Below are 24,764 nucleotides of genomic sequence, written 5' to 3' on the forward strand. Positions count from 1 at the left end.
CATACACAGACAGAACAGACACAACAAACAGAACAGACACAACATACACAGACAGAACAAACAGAACAGACACAACATACACAGACAGAACAAACAGAACAGACACAACATACACAGACAGAACAAACAGAACAGACACAACAAACAGAACAGACACAACATACACAGACAGAACAGACACAACAAACAGAACAGACACAACATACACAGACAGAACAGACAGAACAGACACAGACAGGCACAGACACAACATACACAGACAGAACAGACACAACAAACAGAACAGACACAACATACACAGACAGAACAGACAGAACAGACACAGACAGGCACAGACACAACATACACAGACAGAACAGACACAACAAACAGAACAGACACAACATACACAGACAGAACAAACAGAACAGACACAACATACACAGACAGAACAAACAGAACAGACACAGACAGGCACAGACACAACATACACAGACAGAACAGACACAACAAACAGAACAGACACAACATACACAGACAGAACAGACAGAACAGACACAGACAGGCACAGACACAACATACACAGACAGAACAGACACAACAAACAGAACAGACACAACATACACAGACAGAACAGACACAACATACACAGACAGAACAAACAGAACAGACACAACATACACAGACAGAACAAACAGAACAGACACAGACAGGCACAGACACAACATACACAGACAGAACAAACAGAACAGACACAGACAGCACAGACAGACACAGACACAACAGCTCTATTGTCTCCAATGGACCCAGTGATCCTCCGCCTACCACTTCCTCAGTACCATAACACCATTCAGTCTAGGGTTATTATATCACTCCTAGGCCCATTTGGGTTGTGTTAAGTGTGTTGAACTAGCCAGTGTTTCATAATCCTGCCAGCAGAGCTAGCACTAATTCTGATGCTAATGCTGGTTCTATTAATACTCACCCTGTGTGGCGCCTCGTACGAGACAAGCTTTTTCTCTGATCCCATTCACTTGTTGTGGAGAGTCTCGCATCGGGGCATAAATATACATCTCATTAGCCCTCTAATTCTCATCTGCTCTCCCGATGACGGGATTACTCCGTCCCAAAAGACCCATAATGGTTTGCAGTGACACTCCCTTTTCATTTCATGGGAAGTTAAAGCTTCAGTACATGTTTTAAAGGGAAACTCCAGTAATGTTGTCCTATTGAGTCTATGTGTTTGTTTATTCATTGCCGAAACATAGAAAGTTATTTTGTAATACGCAACTGTTTATTTTGCCTCATGCCAGTTATATAATGAGAAATGTAGTTGTGTCAGATCTAATACTGTACACCTGCGTTAGTAGACCAATGATTAGAAAACATTTCTCCCTCAGGTAAAAGACCAGGAGTTTCCGTACAGGAGGAACCTGGCCCGAGTGTTGGTGGATGTGGAGGATGTTAATGACCATGTCCCAGTGTTCACCAGCGCTCTGTATGAGGGTTCGGTCTATGAGTCTGCAGCAGTGGGATCTGCTGTGCTCCAGGTGACTGCCCTGGACAAAGACAAGGGAGAGAACGCAGAACTCCTCTATACCATGGAATCAGGTGAGCAACTATAGAAATGGCATCGTAATTAAACAATAAGGCCTGAGGAGGTATAGTATATGACCAATATACCACGGCTAAGGGCTGTTCTTAAGCATGAAGCAACACGGGGTGCCTGGACACAGCACTTAGCCGTGGTATATTGGCCATATACCACAAACCCCCGAGGAGCCTTATTACTATTATAAACTGGTTACCAACGTAATTAGAGCAGTAAAAATAAATGTTGTGTCATACCCATTGTATACTGTCTGATATACCACGGCTTTCAGCCAATCAGCATTCAGGGCTCGAACCGCCCGGGTTTATAATAAGAGTTTTAGAACTATCAAAAGAATAAAGTGTGTCTAACTATACATAGATATAGACCAGGGGTCTCCAACCTTTTCTAGCATGAGAGCTACTTTTAAAAAAGGAAACATTGTGCAAGCAATTTTTTCTTCTAGCTTTCAAATAGGCACATTCTTCTCTTCTCCTCCTCTACAACTCTTCCCCGGGTCCTTAGTATACCTGGTAATATAATGGTTAATAAACCACTCTACGGGGGGCCTATAAAATGTGAGATTTTCCCAAATTCTGTTTTCTCAGTATTTTTTAAAAATTATTTTAGATTTATAAATGTTTTACACTCAAAAATAAAAACAATTCATAGAGAAACAATAAAATGGGATGTCATATCATGCTTCAATCCCATCAGCAGACCATTTTCTGGGGGGTCTGGGGGAAAAAAACGAAAAATAGAGATGCGCAACTAATAATTTAGTTGTGCATCTGGCACTTTAATTGCCGTCTGTGAGGAATGTACCGTCTAATGTGAGGAATGTGCCGTCTAATGTGTCATTCTAGCGATGGTTCTGTACTGCTGCTACACATTTCATGGCAAAGTTAGAAAATAATAGATTCAAATTATATACTTACTCATGATATGCTTCTGCCAGGTAAGCCTACTTTGCAGTTAACATTTCATTGACAATGTTTTGGGGAAAGTATGCCCATTATTTTCAACCTACAAGATGGTTATCACATCAACTGGATAAACATGGAGCGATAGACAAAGCGCACACCACACAGATAGACAGGGACAATATTGCTGTAAATGAATTGCCAGATATTGTGTTAGGTTTAACTTTTTAAGCCAATAGTTGCTAACCAGAGGTGGGATAATGTCAATATTGTGTTGATTAGATAGTAGCTGGGAGCTTGCGGTGTCTGATACGTGTGAGATTTGTTTATGACAGTTTGCGGTGGAACGCGTGAAAATTGCATGTACTTTCAGAATTGTTTGGCGAGCTACTTATAGGTGGGTGGACCCCTGATATAGACAGTATATCGATAATAGATTACAATATACAAACAGTTGATAAAGATTTAGTTGCACTAGTTTTTATCACTGAATATTCGTTGTTATGTCTGTTTTCCTTTAGGCAACACAGGGAACACGTTCCGGATTGAGCCGGTTCTGGGGATCATCTCTGTGGCCCGTGAGCTTGACCTCTCCACTATCGGCCATTACATCATCACCGTCAGAGTTACCGACAATGGCTCCCCGCCACTCTCTGCCAACTCTGTGGTTCGCATCGCCATCACGCTGTCCGACAACGCCGGACCCAAGTTCCCCCAGACCGAGTACCAGGCCGAGGTCACAGAGAACGTTGCTGTGGGAACCTCTGTCACCACTGTGAGCGCCATGAGCCAATCCACGCTGACCTACGACATCCGACATGCCAACAGCGAACGCACCTTCAGGATCAACCAGTACAGCGGCGTGATCACAACTCAGAAACCCCTTGACTATGAAACCACAGCATCTTATAACCTGATCGTCCAGGCCACCAACATGGCTGGCATGGCCTCCAACGCCACCCTGCTCATACGGGTGGTGGATGAAAACGACAACCCACCTGTGTTCCAGCTGCTGCGCTACCAGGGTAGTATCAGCGAGGCGGCGCCCATCAACAGTGTGGTCCTGAACCCAGACAACACTCCTTTGGTCATCAAGGCCACTGATGCTGACCGCAACCAGAACGCTCTCCTGGTCTATCAGATTGTTGAGGACACAGCCAAGATGTTCTTTAAAGTGGATTCTGGCACCGGCTCCATCAGGACTATTGCCAACCTGGACCACGAGACGTTTGCTAGTTTTAACTTTCATGTTCATGTGAGGGACAGTGGGAGGCCTCAGCTGACAGCGGATAGCCCCACTGAGGTCACCATCCAGGTAATCGACACAAACGACTCTCCACCTGTCTTCACCCAGAACGCCTTTGAAACTGTCCTGCTGCTGCCCACCTATGTAGGAGTAGAGGCATTACAGGTCTCAGCCACAGACCCAGACCAAAACGTCCCCACAGAGCTCACCTACTCACTGACAGACGGAAACCTGGAGCACTTTGCCATCCAGCCCTCCAGCGGCATCATCACCGCCAAGAACAACAACTTCTCCAAGGAACGGTTCCGCTTCAACGTCAAAGTGTCTGATGGAAAGTTCTCCAGCACCGCTCTAGTCACTGTTCTCGTCCGTGAGATGCTGGACTCTGGCCTCTTCTTTGCCCACAGCCTCTACTCGTCGTCCATCCAGGAGAACAATACCAACATCACCAAAGTGGCCGTGGTCAACGCAGTGGGGAATCGCCTCAACGAGCCCCTCAAGTACACCCTACTAAATCCAGGGACACGCTTCCGGATCCGACCCACCTCTGGAGTAATCCAGACCACTGGGGTTCCCTTCGACCGTGAGGAGCAGGAGTTCTATGAGCTGGTGGTGGAGGCTGGGAGGGAGCACGACCGTCTGCGTGTTGCCAGGGTGATGGTCAGGGTCCAGGTAGAGGACATTAACGACAATGCTCCTGTGTTCCTGGGACTTCCATATTACGCTGCTGTCCAAGTGGAGGCTAAACCTGGTGCGCCCATATTCCGAGTCACCGCCATGGACCGTGACAAAGGCATCAACGGAGAGGTGTCTTACTACCTCAAAGACGACCACGGACACTTTGAGATCGACAGGCTGACGGGTGGCCTCCGTCTGAAGGAGGCTTTTGAGTCTGACCTGTCCAACCAGGAGTACCAGATGGTAGTTTATGCCAAGGATGGAGGGTACCCTCCCCTCTCATCCGCCGTAGAGTTCCCCATCACCGTGGTGAACAAGGCCATGCCCGTCTTTGACAAGTCCTTCTATGCAGTGACGGTGAACGAGGAAGTAGCGGTACACACGCCCATATTAGGAATCAACGCCACCAGCCCAGAGGGCCAGAACATAATCTACACCATCGTGGAGGGAGACCCCTCTCTGCAGTTTGACATCGGCTTTGACACCGGAGTCATCAGTGTCATCAACTCCCTGGATTATGAGATTGCCTCATCCTTCCGTCTGACTGTCAGAGCCACAGACTACCTGACCGGCGCCCGTGCTGAGGTGGACGTAGATGTCACAGTTAATGACGTCAATGATAACCCTCCTGTGTTTGAAAAAACGTCCTATAATGCAGTTCTGTCTGAGACTGCCATGATCGGCACTCCGGCGCTGCAAGTGGTGGCTACCGACCAAGACTCTGAGAAGAACAACATCGTACACTATCAGATTTTCTATCCCACAGATGTCTACAACAGCACCGACCACTTCCACATCGACAGCAGCAGTGGCCTCATCCTGACCGCCCGCATGCTCGACCACGAGCTTGTCCAGCGCTATGACTTCATCGTCAGGGCAACCGATAATGGCTTCCCACCGCTGAGCAGTGAAGTGTCGGTCGTGCTTGTGGTGAACGACATGAACGACAACCCTCCAGTGTTCAACCAGCTTCTCTACGAGGCCTATGTCAGCGAGCTGGCCCCTAGGGGCCATTTTGTGACCTGCATCCAGGCTTCGGATGCTGACAGCTCAGACTTTGACAAACTGGAGTACAGCATCCTTTCAGGGAACGAGAGGATGAACTTTGTGATGGATGGTAAGACGGGTATCATCACGTTGTCTGGTCCCAGGAAGCAGAGGATGGAGCCAGCCTACAGTCTGAATGTATCCGTGTCTGATGGGGTGTTCACCAGCACGGCCCAGGTGCACGTCAGGGTCCTGGGGGCCAACCTCTACAGTCCTGTGTTTGAACTGAATGCCTACGAGGCAGAGGTACGGGAAAATGCAGCCATAGGAACCAAGGTGATCCAGGTAAGAGCCATTCATTTTTAAGTATCCAGCATATGAACATTCATTGAAATAATGATATGTGTTTTATTGAATGAAGCTTTGATGTACATGATACTGTATTTGTAATAGTATTTGTAATATGTTTTGTTTGACATGTACAATACCCCATCTAAAAGAAAGTAACTTAACTATTATTTTCAGGTGAGGGCAACCGATGTTGACCCAGGAGTGTTTGGCCAGATTACCTACTCATTCATCAATGACGTGGGCAAGGACCAGTTCAGTGTGGACGCCAATGGTCAGATCACCACCCTGGAGAAGCTGGACAGAGAGGACCCAGCCAACAAGAACATTTTCCTCAAGGTGGCAGCCCAGGACGGGGGTGGAAGGGCCTCCTACCGCACAGTCCGGGTCTCCCTGGTGGATGACAACGACAACGTCCCTCGCTTTCGAGCTGTGGAATACCGTGCTTCTGTCAAATCTGATGTTGGCAAGGGCTTCCTGGTGACCCAGATCCAGGCATATGATCCTGATGATGGTGCCAACTCTAAGGTGACATACTCGCTCTACAGCGAGGCACACGTACCCGTGGTGGATATCTTAGAGATCGACCCTGACAACGGCTGGATGGTCACCAAAGGGAGTTTCAGCCACCTGCGCAACTCAGTCCTGTCTTTCTTTGTCAAAGCAGTTGATGGAGGCATCCCTGTCAAGCACTCTTTAGTATCAGTCTACATCCATGTCTTGGCACCTGACGCCCTCATCCCCTCCTTCACCCAACCCCAGTTCTCCTTTACCGTCCCAGAGGACACCCCTATAGGAGCTGCCCTAGGGTCCGTCCGCCTCATCACCCCACCAGGCTACGCCTCGCTGCCAGTCACATTTGCTCTAGTCAACGGAGAGACTGGGGAGAACAACCTGGAGGGAGTCCTGGTGGTGGACAGGGACACTGGGGTCATCAAGCTGGACAAGCCCCTTGACCATGAGGTCATCACCTCCTTCCACTTCAAGGTCACCGCCACCGTCCAGCAGGCAAAGCTGGACTCTGTGACCAGCGTTGACGTAGAAGTCAAAGTCTTGGATCTGAACGACAACAAGCCAGCATTTGAATCCAACTCTTACGAGGCGACAGTGATGGAAGGGATGCCTATCGGCACCATGACCATCCAGGTTCAGGCTCTGGACCCAGACTCTGGAGCTAACGGACAGGTTACATACAACCTAGGCACATTGGCTCAATCTGAAGGGGAGCCGGACCAATACACAGAGACCTTCACCATTGACAGCAACACGGGCTGGATCTCTACTCTCAAGGAGTTGGACCACGAGATGTGCCCATCCTACACCTTCCTGGTTGTGGCCTCAGACCTGGGGGAGGCCCTGACCCTCTCCTCCACCTCCACGGTGACCTTGGCCGTGTCGGACATCAACGACAACTCGCCCAGCTTCCTGGATGAGAGGTACCTGGGCTCGGTGCGCGAGAGCGACCCCCCTGGCGAGGTGGTGGCGGTGCTCAACACTAGAGACGACGATAGCTCTGCAGTGAACCGCCAAGTCAGCTATCACATCACAGGTGAGTCAGAGAATGGGAGTGTTTGTGCTATTAATGTGTTTAGCTGTTTGTGCCCTTTATGTATCTTTATATCTCACTGTCTGTCTTTCAACTTGTCTTCTGTCCCCCTGTCGCACTCACTGACTATCTGTCTGCTTCTCCAGCATCATATTGGCTATATCTATCGGTCTGTCTGTCTCCGTCTCCCTGTCTCACTTTACTGCCTGCCTCTCTATCTCTCTCTCACTTCACTTCACTGCCTGCCTGCCTCTCTGTCTGTCTGTCTGTCTGTCGTCTGTCTGTCTGTCTGTCTGTCTGTCTGTCTGTCTGTCTGTCTGTCTGTCTGTCTGTCTGTCTGTCTGTCTGTCTGTCTGTCTGTCTCATCTCTGTCTCACTTCACTGCCTGCCTCTCTCTCTCACTTCACTGCCTGTCTGTCTTTCTGTCTGTCTGCCTGTCTGTCTGTACCACTGTCTGTCTCCTTGTTTACTTCAGATAAACTCTTCATTTGTATTCTGCCTGGCTCATCTCCAAACCATCACAACAACGCTCGTGAATAAACAAGAGAGAAACTCATAACACTAAATTAAGGATGAGGCATGATTTATAATTCATACATTTCTTATTTGTATCTTATATATATGCGTATATGCGCTTACCAGCAGTGGGGGCTTGATTAATAAACAAGCGTTGTCGCTGTAATAATGATTTGAATACTGTTAAGACTAGCGCTCACTGCCAGATAAGCAATTTTTCACCACAAAATATGACATGCCTGCACAACAACCCTGACATTTACCACAAAATTACAGCCTCGCCGAAGGCCGCTGAGGTAGTAAATACAGTCAGAGTAAACAGTTTAAAGACACGAGTACCTGCAGTGCATTTGATGAAATTTGTTGCTATAGCATTAAGTCCTGTTTTTATCTCTCCATGACTTTAATGGATGGATGTTTCTTTTAAAGTGTTTGTGGCGGGAGACTGGAGAGGGTTAATTAGATTGTGGTTGACCCAGGGACATCAATAGGAGTTGATTTTCATAAATGTTTTTGCCTTTTAGTGAGTATTTGATTTGGTGAAGTACCTGGCAGCTGAAAGAGTGGTAAAGTCTAGTTTGATAACTAAACAATATCAAAGGTTAGAGAGAAGGACAAAAGAGGACTAAATCTGTTGAAAGAGGGTAATAGTTGTCTAATTTGTTCTCTGCTAATTGACAAGTGACAAAATAATAATTAAGTAGGAACGCCCAATGAGACGGAGCGGTGGATTGCCATGCCAACTGGGAAGCTAAGGAACCCCTCTGCTGAATGGCATTCTAATGAGCATCGTCAGTAGAGAGAGAGGGAGCGAGGGAGGGAGAATGAAAGACAGGAGAGATGTGACCTTACCTACATCAAAGAGAGAAAGGCAGATAGATTGAGAAGGAGAATAAACGTATGCTACACACTGCATAAAGAAAGAGGGAGGATGAGAGAGAGAGAGAGAGAGAGAGAGAGAATGATTTGACGTTACACACTGCTGTGAGAGGGAGAGAATGAACGACAGCTAGATGTGACCTTACACAGCAGAGAGACGGATTTTACACACTTTTACAACGAGACACTTTGAATCGATCTTTGACACAGCAGGAAATAGTTAGAAAGCCAGGGATATATGGTTTTATACTCCCACAAAGGGAAGGCCTGTATTGAAGAACACCACAAGGTGAAAAACAACATCATTTGATTTAGCTGAACCAGATATTTTGCAGACCTCTTCATTACTGCTGTATTATTATCTAACGTTGTTTGGTGTTGTCTTGGCGACCTGATGGCGTTCTATCTGCCAAACCTTAATTCTTTCTTAGATAGCAGTAGTTTATTATAACTCGGGGAGGGTTTTAAAACTTTGACAGAAGCCAGGGGATAGGATATGATACATCCACAGGCGTTGACTCCCAGTCGCTCTCAAAGCCTCGTCCAGACGTCTGCCTCTTCATTCCTGCACACCATCCTTGATGAGGTAACATGAAAGTTTCATCAAATGTAAACAAACTGGGAAAAGGAAATGTAATGATTGAGTGTTAGTGTGTAATGGGAGTGCAGTGTGGTTGGGCAGGTTTAGAAGAAGTGTGTCTGATTCATTTACAATGATGGAAATCTTTTTATATCCACTCGTGTGCGTCCATCGTCCCCACCCGAGTCGCATCCATAGATCAAGATCATGCATTTAGCCACCGGCTGATTTGAATTACATAGAGTTTAGTGATGTTGAGATGAATCAGAAGCTGGGTGTTTAGAGCTATCATCAGACCGGATAGGAAAAACCAATTAGGATGTTGTTATAATAGGAGAGGAGAGGAAAAACCAATTAGGATGTTGTTATAATAGGAGAGGAGAGGAAAAACCAATTAGGATGTTGTTATAATAGGAGAGGAGAGGAAAAACCAATTAGGATGTTGTTATAATAGGAGAGGAGAGGAAAAACCAATTAGGATGTTGTTATAATAGGAGGGGAGAGGAAAAACCAATTAGGATGTTGTTATAATAGGAGGGGAGAGGAAAAACCAATTAGGATGTTGTTATAATAGGAGGGGAGAGGAAAAACCAATTAGGATGTTGTTATAATAGGAGAGGAGAGGAAAAACCAATTAGGATGTTGTTATAATAGGAGGGGAGAGGAAAAACCAATTAGGATGTTGTTATAATAGGAGGGGAGGGGAGAGGAAAAAACAATTAGGATGTTGTTATAATAGGAGGGGAGAGGAAAAACCAATTAGAATGTTGTTATAATAGGAGGGGAGGGGAGGGGAAAAACCAATTAGGATATTGTTATAATAGGAGGGGAGAGGAAAACCAATTAGGATGTTGTTATAATAGGAGAGGAGAGGAAAAAACAATTAGGATGTTGTTATAATAGGAGGGGAGGGGAGAGGAAAAAACAATTAGGATGTTGTTATAATAGGAGGGGAGAGGAAAAACCAATTAGGATGTTGTTATAATAGGAGGGGAGGGGAGAGGAAAAACCAATTAGGATGTTGTTATAATAGGAGGGGAGGGGAGAGGAAAAACCAATTAGGATGTTGTTATAATAGGAGGGGAGAGGAAAAACCAATTAGGATGTTGTTATAATAGGAGGGGAGGGGAGAGGAAAAACCAATTAGGATGTTGTTATAATAGGAGAGGAGAGGAAAAACCAATTAGGATGTTGTTATAATAGGAGAGGAGAGGGAAAACCAATTAGGATGTTGTTATAATAGGAGGGGAGGGGAGAGGAAAAACCAATTAGGATGTTATTATAATAGGAGGGGAGAGGAGAGGAAAAACCAATTAGGATGTTGTTATAATAGGAGAGGAAAAACCAATTAGGATGTTGTTATAATAGGAGGGGAGAGGAAAAACCAATTAGAATGTTGTTGTAATAGGAGGGGAGAGGAAAAACCAATTAGGATGTTGTTATAATAGGAGGGGAGAGGAAAAACCAATTAGGATGTTGTTATAATAGGAGGGGAGAGGAAAAACCTATTAGGATGTTGTTATAATAGGAGGGGAGGGGAGAGGAAAAACCAATTAGGATGTTGTTATAATAGGAGGGGAGGGGAGAGGAAAAACCAATTAGGATGTTGTTATAATAGGAGAGGAGAGGAAAAACCAATTAGGATGTTGTTATAATAGGAGAGGAGAGGAAAAACCAATTAGGATGTTGTTATAATAGGAGGGGAGAGGAAAAACCAATTAGGATGTTGTTATAATAGGAGGGGAGAGGAAAAACCAATTAGGATGTTGTTATAATAGGAGAGGAGAGGAAAAACCAATTAGGATGGTGTTATAATAGGAGAGGAGAGGAAAAACCAATTAGGATGTTGTTATAATAGGAGGGGAGAGGAAAAACCAATTAGGATGTTGTTATAATAGGAGGGGAGAGGAAAAACCAATTAGGATGTTGTTATAATAGGAGGGAGGGGAGAGGAAAAACCAATTAGGATGTTGTTATAATAGGAGAGGAGAGGAAAAACCAATTAGGATGTTGTTATAATAGGAGGGAGGGGAGAGGAAAAACCAATTAGGATGTTGTTATAATAGGAGAGGAGAGGAAAAACCAATTAGGATGTTGTTATAATAGGAGGGGAGAGGAAAAAAACAATTAGGATGATGTTATAATAGGAGGGGAGGGGAGAGGAAAAACCAGTTAGGATGTTGTTATAATAGGAGGGGAGAGGAAAAACCAATTAGGATGTTGTTATAATAGGAGGGGAGGGGAGAGGAAAAAACCAATTAGGATGTTGTTATAATAGGAGGGGAGAGGAAAAACCAATTAGGATGTTGTTATAATAGGAGAGGAGAGGAAAAACCAATTAGGATGTTGTTATAATAGGAGGGGAGGGGAGAGGAAAAACCGATTAGGATGTTGTTATAATAGGAGGGGAGAGGAAAAACCAATTAGGATGTTGTTATAATAGGAGGGGAGGGGAAAAAAACAATTAGGATGTTGTTATAATAGGAGGGGAGGGGAGAGGAAAAACCAATTAGGATGTTGTTATAATAGGAGGGGAGGGGAGAGGAAAAACCAATTAGGATGTTGTTATAATAGGAGGGGAGGGGAGAGGAAAAACCAATTAGGATGTTGTTATAATAGGAGGGGAGGGGAGAGGAAAAACCAATTAGGATGTTGTTATAATAGGAGGGGAGAGGAAAAACCAATTAGGATGTTGTTATAATAGGAGGGGAGGGGAAAAACCGATTAGGATGTTGTTATAATAGGAGGGGAGGGGAGAGGAAAAACCGATTAGGATATTGTTATAATAGGAGGGGAGGGGAAAAACCAATTAGAATGTTGTTATAATAGGAGGGGAGAGGAAAAACCAATTAGGATGTTGTTATAATAGGAGGGGAGGGGAGAGGAAAAACCAATTAGGATGTTGTTATAATAGGAGGGGAGAGGAAAAACCAATTAGGATGTTGTTATAATAGGAGAGGAGAGGAAAAACCAATTAGGATGATGTTATAATAGGAGGGGAGGGGAGAGGAAAAACCGATTAGGATGTTGTTATAATAGGAGGGGAGAGGAAAAACCAATTAGGATGTTGTTATAATAGGAGGGGAGGGGAAAAAAACAATTAGGATGTTGTTATAATAGGAGGGGAGGGGAGAGGAAAAACCAATTAGGATGTTGTTATAATAGGAGGGGAGGGGAAAAACCAATTAGAATGTTGTTATAATAGGAGGGGAGAGGAAAAACCAATTAGGATGTTGTTATAATAGGAGGGGAGGGGAGAGGAAAAAACAATTAGGATGTTGTTATAATAGGAGGGGAGAGGAAAAAACAATTAGAATGTTGTTATAATAGGAGGGGAGAGGAAAAACCAATTAGGATGTTGTTATAATAGGAGGGGAGGGGAAAAAAACAATTAGGATGTTGTTATAATAGGAGGGGAGGGGAGAGGAAAAACCAATTAGGATGTTGTTATAATAGGAGGGGAGGGGAAAAACCAATTAGAATGTTGTTATAATAGGAGGGGAGAGGAAAAACCAATTAGGATGTTGTTATAATAGGAGGGGAGGGGAGAGGAAAAAACAATTAGGATGTTGTTATAATAGGAGGGGAGAGGAGAGGAAAAACCAATTAGGATGTTGTTATAATAGGAGGGAGAGGAAAAACCAATTAGGATGTTGTTATAATAGGAGGGGAGGGGAGAGGCAAAACCAATTAGGATGTTGTTATAATAGGAGGGGAGGGGAGAGGAAAAACCAATTAGGATGTTGTTATAATAGGAGAGGAGAGGAAAAACCAATTAGGATGTTGTTATAATAGGAGGGGAGAGGAAAAACCGATTAGGATGTTGTTATAATAGGAGGGGAGGGGAGAGGAAAAACCAATTAGGATGTTGTTATAATAGGAGGGGAGGGGAGAGGAAAAAACAATTAGGATGTTGTTATAATAGGAGAGGAGAGGAAAAACCAATTAGAATGTTGTTATAATAGGAGGGGAGAGGAAAAACCAATTAGGATGTTGTTATAATAGGAGGGGAGAGGAAAAACCAATTAGGATGTTGTTATAATAGGAGGGGAGGGGAGAGGAAAAAACAATTAGGATGTTGTTATAATAGGAGGGGAGAGGAAAAACCAATTAGGATGTTGTTATAATAGGAGGGGAGGGGAGAGGAAAAACCAATTTGGATGTTGTTATAATAGGAGGGGAGGGGAGAGGAAAAACCAATTAGGATGTTGTTATAATAGGAGAGGAGAGGAAAAACCAATTAGGATGTTGTTATAATAGGAGGGGAGAGGAAAAAACAATTAGGATGTTGTTATAATAGGAGAGGAGAGGAAAAACCAATTAGGATGTTGTTATAATAGGAGAGGAGAGGAAAAACCGATTAGGATATTGTTATAATAGAAGGGGAGGGGAACAAACCAATTAGGATGTTGTTATAATAGGAGGGGCGAGGAAAAACCAATTAGGATGTTCTTATAATAGGAGGGGAGAGGAAAAACCAATTAGAATGTTGTTGTAATAGGAGGGGAGAGGAAAAACCAATTAGGATGTTGTTATAATAGGAGGGGAGAGGAAAAACCAATTAGGATGTTGTTATAATAGGAGGGGAGAGGAAAAACCAATTAGGATGTTGTTATAATAGGAGGGGAGGGGAGAGGAAAAACCAGTTAGGATGTTGTTATAATAGGAGGGGAGAGGAAAAACCAATTAGGATGTTGTTATAATAGGAGGGGAGAGGAAAAACCAATTAGGATGTTGTTATAATAGGAGGGGAGAGGAAAAACCAATTAGGATGTTGTTATAATAGGAGGGGAGGGGAGAGGAAAAACCAATTAGGATGTTGTTATAATAGGAGGGAGGGAAAAACCAATTAGGATGTTGTTATAATAGGAGGGAGAGGAAAAACCAATTAGGATGTTGTTATAATAGGAGGGGAGAGGAAAAACCAATTAGGATGTTGTTATAATAGGAGGGGAGGGGAGAGGAAAAACCAATTAGGATGTTGTTATAATAGGAGGGGAGAGGAAAAACCAATTAGGATGTTGTTATAATAGGAGGGGAGAGGAAAAACCAATTAGGATGTTGTTATAATAGGAGGGAGGGGAGAGGAAAAACCAATTAGGATGTTGTTATAATAGGAGAAGAGAGGAAAAACCAATTAGGATGTTGTTATAATAGGAGGGGAGAGGAAAAACCAATTAGGATGTTGTTATAATAGGAGAGGAGAGGAAAAAACAATTAGGATATTGTTATAATAGGAGGGGAGAGGAAAAAACCAATTAGGATGATGTTATAATAGGAGGGGAGGGGAGAGGAAAAACCAGTTAGGATGTTGTTATAATAGGAGGGGAGAGGAAAAACCAATTAGGATGTTGTTATAATAGGAGGGGAGGGGAGAGGAAAAACCAATTAGGATGTTGTTATAATAGGAGGGGAGGGGAAAAAACCGATTAGGATGTTGTTATAATAGGAGGGGAGGGGAGAGGAAAAACCGATTAGGATGTTGTTATAATAGGAGGGGAGAGGAAAAACCAATTAGAATGTTGTTATAATAGGAGGGGAGAGGAAAAACCAATTAGGATGTTGTTATAATAGGAGGGGAGGGGAGAGAAAAAACCAATTAGGATGTTGTTATAATAGGAGGGGAGAGGAAAAAACCAATTAGGATGTTGTTATAATAGGAGGGGAGAGGAAAAACCAATTAGGATGTTGTTATAATAGGAGGGGAGGGGAGAGGAAAAACCAATTAGGATGTTGTTATAATAGGAGGGGAGGGGAGAGGAAAAACCAATTAGGATGTTGTTATAATAGGAGGGGAGAGGAAAAACCAATTAGGATGTTGTTATAATAGGAGAGGAGAGGGAAAACCAATTAGGATGTTGTTATAATAGGAGGGGAGGGGAGAGGAAAAAACAATTAGGATGTTGTTATAATAGGAGGGGAGAGGAGAGGAAAAACCAATTAGGATGTTGTTATAATAGGAGGGGAGAGGAGAGGAAAAACCAATTAGGATGTTGTTATAATAGGAGAGGAAAAACCAATTAGAATGTTGTTATAATAGGAGGGGAGGGGAGGGGAAAAAACCAATTAGGATGTTGTTATAATAGGAGGGGAGAGGAAAAACCAATTAGGATGTTCTTATAATAGGAGGGGAGAGGAAAAACCAATTAGGATGTTGTTATAATAGGAGGGGAGGGGAGAGGAAAAACCAATTAGGATGTTGTTATAATAGGAGGGGAGAGGAAAAACCAATTAGGATGTTGTTATAATAGGAGGGGAGGGGAGAGGAAAAACCAATTAGGATGTTGTTATAATAGGAGGGGAGAGGAAAAACCAATTAGGATGTTGTTATAATAGGAGAGGAGAGGAAAAACCAATTAGGATGTTGTTATAATAGGAGGGGAGAGTAGAGGAAAAACCAATTAGGATGTTGTTATAATAGAAGGGGAGGGGAGAGGAAAAACCAATTAGGATGTTGTTATAATAGGAGAGGAGAGGAAAAACCAATTAGGATGTTGTTATAATAGGAGAGGAGAGGGAAAACCAATTAGGATGTTGTTATAATAGGAGGGGAGGGGAGAGGAAAAACCAATTAGGATGTTGTTATAATAGGAGGGGAGGGGAAAAAACCAATTAGGATGTTGTTATAATAGGAGGGGAGGGGAGAGGAAAAACCAATTAGGATGTTGTTATAATAGGAGGGGAGGGGAAAAACCAATTAGAATGTTGTTATAATAGGAGGGGAGAGGAAAAACCAATTAGGATGTTGTTATAATAGGAGGGAGGGGAGAGGAAAAAACAATTAGGATGTTGTTATAATAGGAGGGGAGAGGAGAGGAAAAACCAATTAGGATGTTGTTATAATAGGAGGGGAGAGGAAAAACCAATTAGGATGTTGTTATAATAGGAGGGGAGAGGAAAAACCAATTAGGATGTTGTTATAATAGGAGGGGAGGGGAGAGGAAAAACCAATTAGGATGTTGTTATAATAGGAGGGGAGGGGAGAGGAAAAACCAATTAGGATGTTGTTATAATAGGAGGGAGGGGAGAGGAAAAACCAATTAGGATGTTGTTATAATAGGAGGGGAGAGGAGAGGAAAAACCAATTAGGATGTTGTTATAATAGGAGGGGAGAGGAAAAACCAATTAGGATGTTGTTATAATAGGAGGGGAGAGGAAAAACCAATTAGGATGTTGTTATAATAGGAGGGGAGGGGAGAGGAAAAACCAATTAGGATGTTGTTATAATAGGAGGGGAGAGGAAAAACCGATTAGGATGTTGTTATAATAGGAGGGGAGGGGAGAGGAAAAACCAATTAGGATGTTGTTATAATAGGAGGGGAGAGGAAAAACCAATTAGGATGTTGTTATAATAGGAGGGGAGGGAAGGAAAAACCAATTAGGATGTTGTTATAATAGGAGGGGAGAGGAGAGGAAAAACCAATTAGGATGTTGTTATAATAGGAGGGGAGGGGAAAAACCAATTAGGATGTTGTTATAATAGGAGGGGAGAGGAAAAACCAATTAGGATGTTGTTATAATAGGAGGGGAGGGGAGGGGAAAAAACCAATTAGGATGTTGTTATAATAGGAGGGGAGAGGAAAAACCAATTAGGATGTTCTTATAATAGGAGGGGAGAGGAAAAACCAATTAGGATGTTGTTATAATAGGAGGGGAGGGGAGAGGAAAAACCAATTAGGATGTTGTTATAATAGGAGGGGAGAGGAAAAACCAATTAGGATGTTGTTATAATAGGAGGGGAGGGGAGAGGAAAAACCAATTAGGATGTTGTTATAATAGGAGGGGAGAGGAAAAACCAATTAGGATGTTGTTATAATAGGAGGGAGGGAGAGGAAAAACCAATTAGGATGTTGTTATAATAGGAGGGGAGAGTAGAGGAAAAACCAATTAGGATGTTGTTATAATAGAAGGGGAGGGGAGAGGAAAAACCAATTAGGATGTTGTTATAATAGGAGAGGAGAGGAAAAACCAATTAGGATGTTGTTATAATAGGAGAGGAGAGGAGAGGAAAAACCAATTAGGATGTTGTTATAATAGGAGGGGAGAGGAAAAACCGATTAGGATGTTGTTATAATAGGAGGGGAGGGGAAAAAACCAATTAGGATGTTGTTATAATAGGAGGGGAGAGGAAAAACCAATTAGGATGTTCTTATAATAGGAGGGGAGAGGAAAAACCAATTAGGATGTTGTTATAATAGGAGGGGAGGGGAGAGGAAAAACCAATTAGGATGTTGTTATAATAGGAGGGGTGAGGAAAAACCAATTAGGATGTTGTTATAATAGGAGGGGAGGGGAGGGAAAAACCAATTAGGATGTTGTTATAATAGGAGGGGAGAGGAAAAACCAATTAGGATGTTGTTATAATAGGAGGGGAGAGGAAAAACCAATTAGGATGTTGTTATAATAGGAGGGGAGGGAGAGGAAAAACCAATTAGGATGTTGTTATAATAGGAGGGGAGGGGAGAGGAAAAACCAATTAGGATGTTGTTATAATAGGAGGGGAGAGGAAAAACCAATTAGGATGTTGTTATAATAGGAGGGGAGAGGAAAAACCAATTAGGATGTTGTTATAATAGGAGGGGAGGGGAGGAAAAACCAATTAGGATGTTGTTATAATAGGAGGGGAGAGGAAAAACCAATTAGGATGTTGTTATAATAGGAGGGGAGAGGAAAAACCGATTAGGATGTTGTTATAATAGGAGGGGAGGAGGAAAAACCAATTAGGATGTTGTTATAATAGGAGGGGAGAGGAAAAACCAATTAGGATGTTGTTATAATAGGAGGGGAGAGGAAAAACCAATTAGGATGTTGTTATAATAGGAGGGGAGGGGAGAGGAAAAACCAATTAGGATGTTGTTATAATAGGAGGGGAGAGGAAAAACCAATTAGGATGTTGTTATAATAGGAGGGGAGGGGAGAGGAAAAACCAATTAGGATGTTGTTATAATAGGAGGGGAGAGGAAAAACCAATTAGGATGTTGTTATAATAGGAGGGGAGAGGAGAGGAAAAACCAATTAGGATGTTGTTATAATAGGAGGGGAGAGGGAAAAACCAATTAGGATGTTGTTATAATAGGAGGGGAGGGGAGGAAAAACCAATTAGGATGTTGTTATAATAGGAGGGGAGAGGAAAAACCAATTAGGATGTTGTTATAATAGGAGGGGAGAGGAAAAACCAATTAGGATGTTGTTATAATAGGAGGGGAGGGGAGAGGAAAAAACCAATTAGGATGTTGTTATAATAGGAGGGGAGAGGAGAGGAAAAACCAATTAGGATGTTGTTATAATAGGAGGGGAGGGGAGAGGAAAAACCAATTAGGATGTTGTTATAATAGGAGGGGAGAGGAAAAACCAATTAGGATGTTGTTATAATAGGAGGGGAGGGGAGAGGAAAAACCAATTAGGATGTTGTTATAATAGGAGGGGAGGGAAAAACCATTAGGATGTTGTTATAATAGGAGGGGAGGGGAGAGGAAAAACCAATTAGGATGTTGTTATAATAGGAGGGGGAGAGGAAAAACCAATTAGGATGTTGTTATAATAGGAGGGGAGAGGAAAAACCAATTAGGATGTTGTTATAATAGGAGGGGAGGGGAGAGAAAAAACCAATTAGGATGTTGTTATAATAGGAGGGGAGAGGAAAAAACCAATTAGGATGTTGTTATAATAGGAGGGGAGAGGAAAAACCAATTAGGATGTTGTTATAATAGGAGGGGAGGAGGAAAAACCAATTAGGATGTTGTTATAATAGGAGGGGAGGGGAGAGGAAAAACCAATTAGGATGTTGTTATAATAGGAGGGGAGAGGAAAAACCAATTAGGATGTTGTTATAATAGGAGGGGAGGGGAGAGGAAAAACCAATTAGGATGTTGTTATAATAGGAGGGGAGAGGAAAAACCAATTAGGATGTTGTTATAATAGGAGGGGAGGGAGAGGAAAAACCAATTAGGATGTTGTTATAATAGGAGGGGAGGGGAGGAAAAACCAATTAGGATGTTGTTATAATAGGAGGGGAGAGGAAAAACCAATTAGGATGTTGTTATAATAGGAGGGGAGGGGAGAGGAAAAACCAATTAGGATGTTGTTATAATAGGAGGGGAGAGGAAAAACCAATTAGGATGTTCTTATAATAGGAGGGGAGAGGAAAAACCAATTAGGATGTTGTTATAATAGGAGGGGAGGGGAGAGGAAAAACCAATTAGGATGTTGTTATAATAGGAGGGGAGAGGAAAAACCAATTAGGATGTTGTTATAATAGGAGGGGAGGGGAGAGGAAAAACCAATTAGGATGTTGTTATAATAGGAGGGGAGAGGAAAAACCAATTAGGATGTTGTTATAATAGGAGAGGAGAGGAAAAACCAATTAGGATGTTGTTATAATAGGAGGGGAGAGGAGAGGAAAAACCAATTAGGATGTTGTTATAATAGAAGGGGAGGGGAGAGGAAAAACCAATTAGGATGTTGTTATACTAGGAGGGGAGAGGAAAAACCAATTAGGATGTTGTTATAATAGGAGAGGAGAGGGAAAACCAATTAGGATGTTGTTATAATAGGAGGGGAGGGGAGAGGAAAAAACCAATTAGGATGATGTTATAATAGGAGGGGAGGGGAGAGGAAAAACCAGTTAGGATGTTGTTATAATAGGAGGGGAGGGGAGAGGAAAAACCAATTAGGATGTTGTTATAATAGGAGGGGAGGGAGGAAAAACCAATTAGAATGTTGTTATAATAGGAGGGGAGAGGAAAAACCAATTAGGATGTTGTTATAATAGGAGGGAGGGGAGAGGAAAAACCAATTAGGATGTTGTTATAATAGGAGGGGAGAGGAGAGGAAAAACCAATTAGGATGTTGTTATAATAGGAGGGGAGAGGAAAAACCAATTAGGATGTTGTTATAATAGGAGGGGAGGGGAGAGAAAAACCAATTAGGATGTTGTTATAATAGGAGGGGAGAGGAAAAACCAATTAGGATGTTGTTATAATAGGAGGGGAGGGAGAGGAAAAACCAATTAGGATGTTGTTATAATAGGAGGGGAGGGGAGAGGAAAAACCAATTAGGATGTTGTTATAATAGGAGGGGAGAGGAGAGGAAAAACCAATTAGGATGTTGTTATAATAGGAGGGGAGAGGAAAAACCAATTAGGATGTTGTTATAATAGGAGGGGAGAGGAAAAACCAATTAGGATGTTGTTATAATAGGAGGGGAGGGGAGAGGAAAAACCAATTAGGATGTTGTTATAATAGGAGGGGAGAGGAGAGGAAAAACCGATTAGGATGTTGTTATAATAGGAGGGGAGGGGAGAGGAAAAAACCAATTAGGATGTTGTTATAATAGGAGGGGAGAGGAGAGGAAAAACCAATTAGGATGTTGTTATAATAGGAGGGGAGGGAGGGAAAAACCAATTAGGATGTTGTTATAATAGGAGGGGAGGAGGAAAAACCAATTAGGATGTTCTTATAATAGGAGGGGAGAGGAAAAACCAATTAGGATGTTGTTATAATAGGAGGGGAGGGGAGAGGAAAAACCAATTAGGATGTTGTTATAATAGGAGGGGAGAGGAAAAACCAATTAGGATGTTGTTATAATAGGGGAGGGGAGAGGAAAAACCAATTAGGATGTTGTTATAATAGGAGGGGAGAGGAAAAACCAATTAGGATGTTGTTATAATAGGAGGGGAGAGGAAAAACCAATTAGGATGTTGTTATAATAGGAGGGGAGGGAGAGGAAAAACCAATTAGGATGTTGTTATAATAGGAGGGGAGAGGAAAAACCAATTAGGATGTTGTTATAATAGGAGAGGAGAGGAAAAACCAATTAGGATGTTGTTATAATAGGAGGGGAGAGAGAGGAAAAACCAATTAGGATGTTGTTATAATAGGAGGGGAGGGGAGAGGAAAAACCAATTAGGATGTTGTTATAATAGGAGGGAGAGGAAAAACCAATTAGGATGTTGTTATAATAGGAGGGAGGGGAGAGGAAAAACCAATTAGGATGTTGTTATAATAGGAGGGGGAGGAAAAACCATTAGATGTTGTTTAATAGGAGGGGAGGGAAAAACCAATTAGGATGTTGTTATAATAGGAGGGGAGAGGAAAAAACCAATTAGGATGTTGTTATACTAGGAGGGGAGAGGAAAAACCAATTAGGATGTTGTTATAATAGGAGAGGAGAGGAAAAACCAATTAGGATGTTGTTATAATAGGAGGGGAGAGGAAAAACCAATTAGGATGTTGTTATAATAGGAGGGGAGGGGAGAGGAAAAACCAATTAGGATGTTGTTATAATAGGAGGGGAGAGGAAAAACCAATTAGGATGTTGTTATAATAGGAGGGGAGAGGAAAAACCGATTAGGATGTTGTTATAATAGGAGGGGAGGGGAGAGGAAAAACCGATTAGGGATGTTGTTATAATAGGAGGGGAGAGGAAAAAACCAATTAGGATGTTGTTATAATAGGAGGGGAGAGGAAAAACCAATTAGGATGTTGTTATAATAGGAGAGGGAGAGGAAAAACCAATTAGGATGTTGTTATAATAGGAGGGGAGAGGAAAAACCAATTAGGATGTTGTTATAATAGGAGGGGAGAGGAAAAACCAATTAGGATGTTGTTATAATAGGAGGGGAGGGGAGAGGAAAAAACAATTAGGATGTTGTTATAATAGGAGGGGAGAGGAAAAAACCAATTAGGATGTTGTTATAATAGGAGGGGAGAGGAAAAACCAATTAGGATGTTGTTATAATAGGAGGGGAGGGGAGAGGAAAAACCAATTAGGATGTTGTTATAATAGGAGGGGAGAGGAAAAACCAATTAGGATGTTGTTATAATAGGAGGGGAGGGGAGAGGAAAAACCAATTAGGATGTTGTTATAATAGGAGGGGAGAGGAAAAACCAATTAGGATGTTGTTATAATAGGAGGGGAGAGGAAAAACCAGTTAGGATGTTGTTATAATAGGAGGGGGAGAGGAAAAACCAATTAGGATGTTGTTATAATAGGAGGGGAGGGGAGAGGAAAAAACCAATTAGGATGTTGTTATAATAGGAGGGGAGAGGAAAAACCGATTAGGATGTTGTTATAATAGGAGGGGAGGGGAGGGGAAAAACCAATTAGGATGTTGTTATAATAGGAGGGGAGAGGAAAAACCAATTAGGATGTTGTTATAATAGGAGGGGAGGGGAGAGGAAAAACCAATTAGGATGTTGTTATAATAGGAGGGGAGGGGAGAGGAAAAACCAATTAGGATGTTGTTATAATAGGAGGGGAGAGGAGAGGAAAAACCAATTAGGATGTTGTTATAATAGGAGGGGAGAGAGAGGAAAAACCAATTAGGATGTTGTTATAATAGGAGGGGAGAGGAAAAACCAATTAGGATGGAGGGGAGAGAAAAAACCAATTAGGATGTTGTTATACTAGGAGGGGAGAGGAAAAACCAATTAGGATGTTGTTATAATAGGAGGGGAGAGGAGAGGAAAAAAACAATTAGGATGTTGTTATAATAGGAGGGGAGAGGAAAAACCAATTAGGATGTTGTTATAATAGGAGGGGAGAGGAAAAACCAATTAGGATGTTGTTATAATAGGAGGGGAGAGGAGAGGAAAAACCAATTAGGATGTTGTTATAATAGGAGGGGAGAGGAAAAACCAATTAGGATGTTGTTATAATAGGAGGGGAGGGGAGAGGAAAAACCAATTAGGATGTTGTTATAATAGGAGGGGAGAGGAAAAACCAATTAGGATGTTGTTATAATAGGAGGGGAGAGGAAAAACCAATTAGGATGTTGTTATAATAGGAGGGGAGAGGAAAAACCAATTAGGATGTTGTTATAATAGGAGGGGAGGGGAGAGGAAAAACCAATTAGGATGTTGTTATAATAGGAGGGGAGAGGAAAAACCGATTAGGATGTTGTTATAATAGGAGTGTTGTTATAATAGGAGGGGAGAGGAAAAACCAATTAGGATGTTGTTATAATAGGAGGGGAGAGGAAAAACCAATTAGGATGTTGTTATAATAGGAGGGGAGGGGAGAGGAAAAACCAATTAGGATGTTGTTATAATAGGAGGGGAGAGGAAAAACCAATTAGGATGTTGTTATAATAGGAGGGGAGGGGAGAGGAAAAACCAATTAGGATGTTGTTATAATAGGAGGGGAGAGGAAAAACCAATTAGGATGTTGTTATAATAGGAGGGGAGAGGAAAAACCAATTAGGATGTTGTTATAATAGGAGAGGGAGAGGAAAAACCAATTAGGATGTTGTTATAATAGGAGGGGAGAGGAAAAACCAATTAGGATGTTGTTATAATAGGAGGGGAGAGGAAAAACCAATTAGGATGTTGTTATAATAGGAGGGGAGAGGAAAAACCAATTAGGATGTTGTTATAATAGGAGGGGAGGGAGAGGAAAAACCAATTAGGATGTTGTTATAATAGGAGGGGAGAGGAAAAACCAATTAGGATGTTGTTATAATAGGAGGGGAGGGGAGAGGAAAAACCAATTAGGATGTTGTTATAATAGGAGGGGAGAGGAAAAACCAATTAGGATGTTGTTATAATAGGAGGGGAGAGGAAAAACCAATTAGGATGTTGTTATAATAGGAGGGGAGAGGAAAAACCAATTAGGATGTTGTTATAATAGGAGGGGAGAGGAAAAACCAATTAGGATGTTGTTATAATAGGAGGAGGGAGAGGAAAAACCAATTAGGATGTTGTTATAATAGGAGGGGAGGGAGGAAAAACCAATTAGGATGTTGTTATAATAGGAGGGGGGAGAGGAAAAACCAATTAGGATGTTGTTATAATAGGAGGGGAGGGGAGAGGAAAAACCAATTAGGATGTTGTTATAATAGGAGGGGAGGGGAGAGGAAAAACCAATTAGGATGTTGTTATAATAGGAGGGGAGGGAGAGGAAAAACCAATTAGGATGTTGTTATAATAGGAGGGGAGAGGAAAAAACCAATTAGGATGTTGTTATAATAGGAGGGGAGAGGAAAAACCAATTAGGATGTTGTTATAATAGGAGGGGAGGGGAGGGAAAAACCAATTAGGATGTTGTTATAATAGGAGGGGAGAGGAAAAACCAATTAGGATGTTGTTATAATAGGAGGGGAGGGGAGAGGAAAAACCAATTAGGATGTTGTTATAATAGGAGGGGAGAGGAAAAACCAATTAGGATGTTGTTATAATAGGAGGGGAGAGGAAAAACCAATTAGGATGTTGTTATAATAGGAGGGGAGGGGAGAGGAAAAACCAATTAGGATGTTGTTATAATAGGAGGGGAGAGGAAAAACCAATTAGGATGTTGTTATAATAGGAGGGGAGGGGAGAGGAAAAACCAATTAGGATGTTGTTATAATAGGAGGGGAGAGGAAAAACCAATTAGGATGTTGTTATAATAGGAGAGGAGAGGAAAAACCAATTAGGATGTTGTTATAATAGGAGGGGAGAGTAGAGGAAAAACCAATTAGGATGTTGTTATAATAGGAGGGGAGAGGAAAAACC

At 42.2% G+C, this 24,764-nt stretch overlaps 1 protein-coding gene across 5 annotated transcripts in view; it reads left to right on the forward strand.

Annotated features, from left to right (window-relative positions):
• The window catches only part of LOC106581345 (protocadherin Fat 3), a 409,058-nt gene that overhangs the window by 294,553 nt on the left and 89,741 nt on the right, over positions 1 to 24,764 (forward strand). For all 5 annotated transcript variants that reach the window (XM_045703949.2, XM_045703954.2, XM_082966726.1 and 2 more), the window contains 3 exons: positions 1,380 to 1,590; positions 3,015 to 5,749; positions 5,930 to 7,301. In XM_045703949.2, coding sequence (XP_045559905.2) covers positions 1,380 to 1,590; positions 3,015 to 5,749; positions 5,930 to 7,301 — 4,318 coding nt within the window. The remainder of the gene's footprint in view (positions 1 to 1,379; positions 1,591 to 3,014; positions 5,750 to 5,929; positions 7,302 to 24,764) is intronic.

This window comes from Salmo salar, chromosome 20 (assembly GCF_965601325.2).
Source record: "Salmo salar chromosome 20, fSalSal1, whole genome shotgun sequence".
In the NCBI taxonomy this organism is placed as follows: domain Eukaryota; kingdom Metazoa; phylum Chordata; class Actinopteri; order Salmoniformes; family Salmonidae; genus Salmo; species Salmo salar.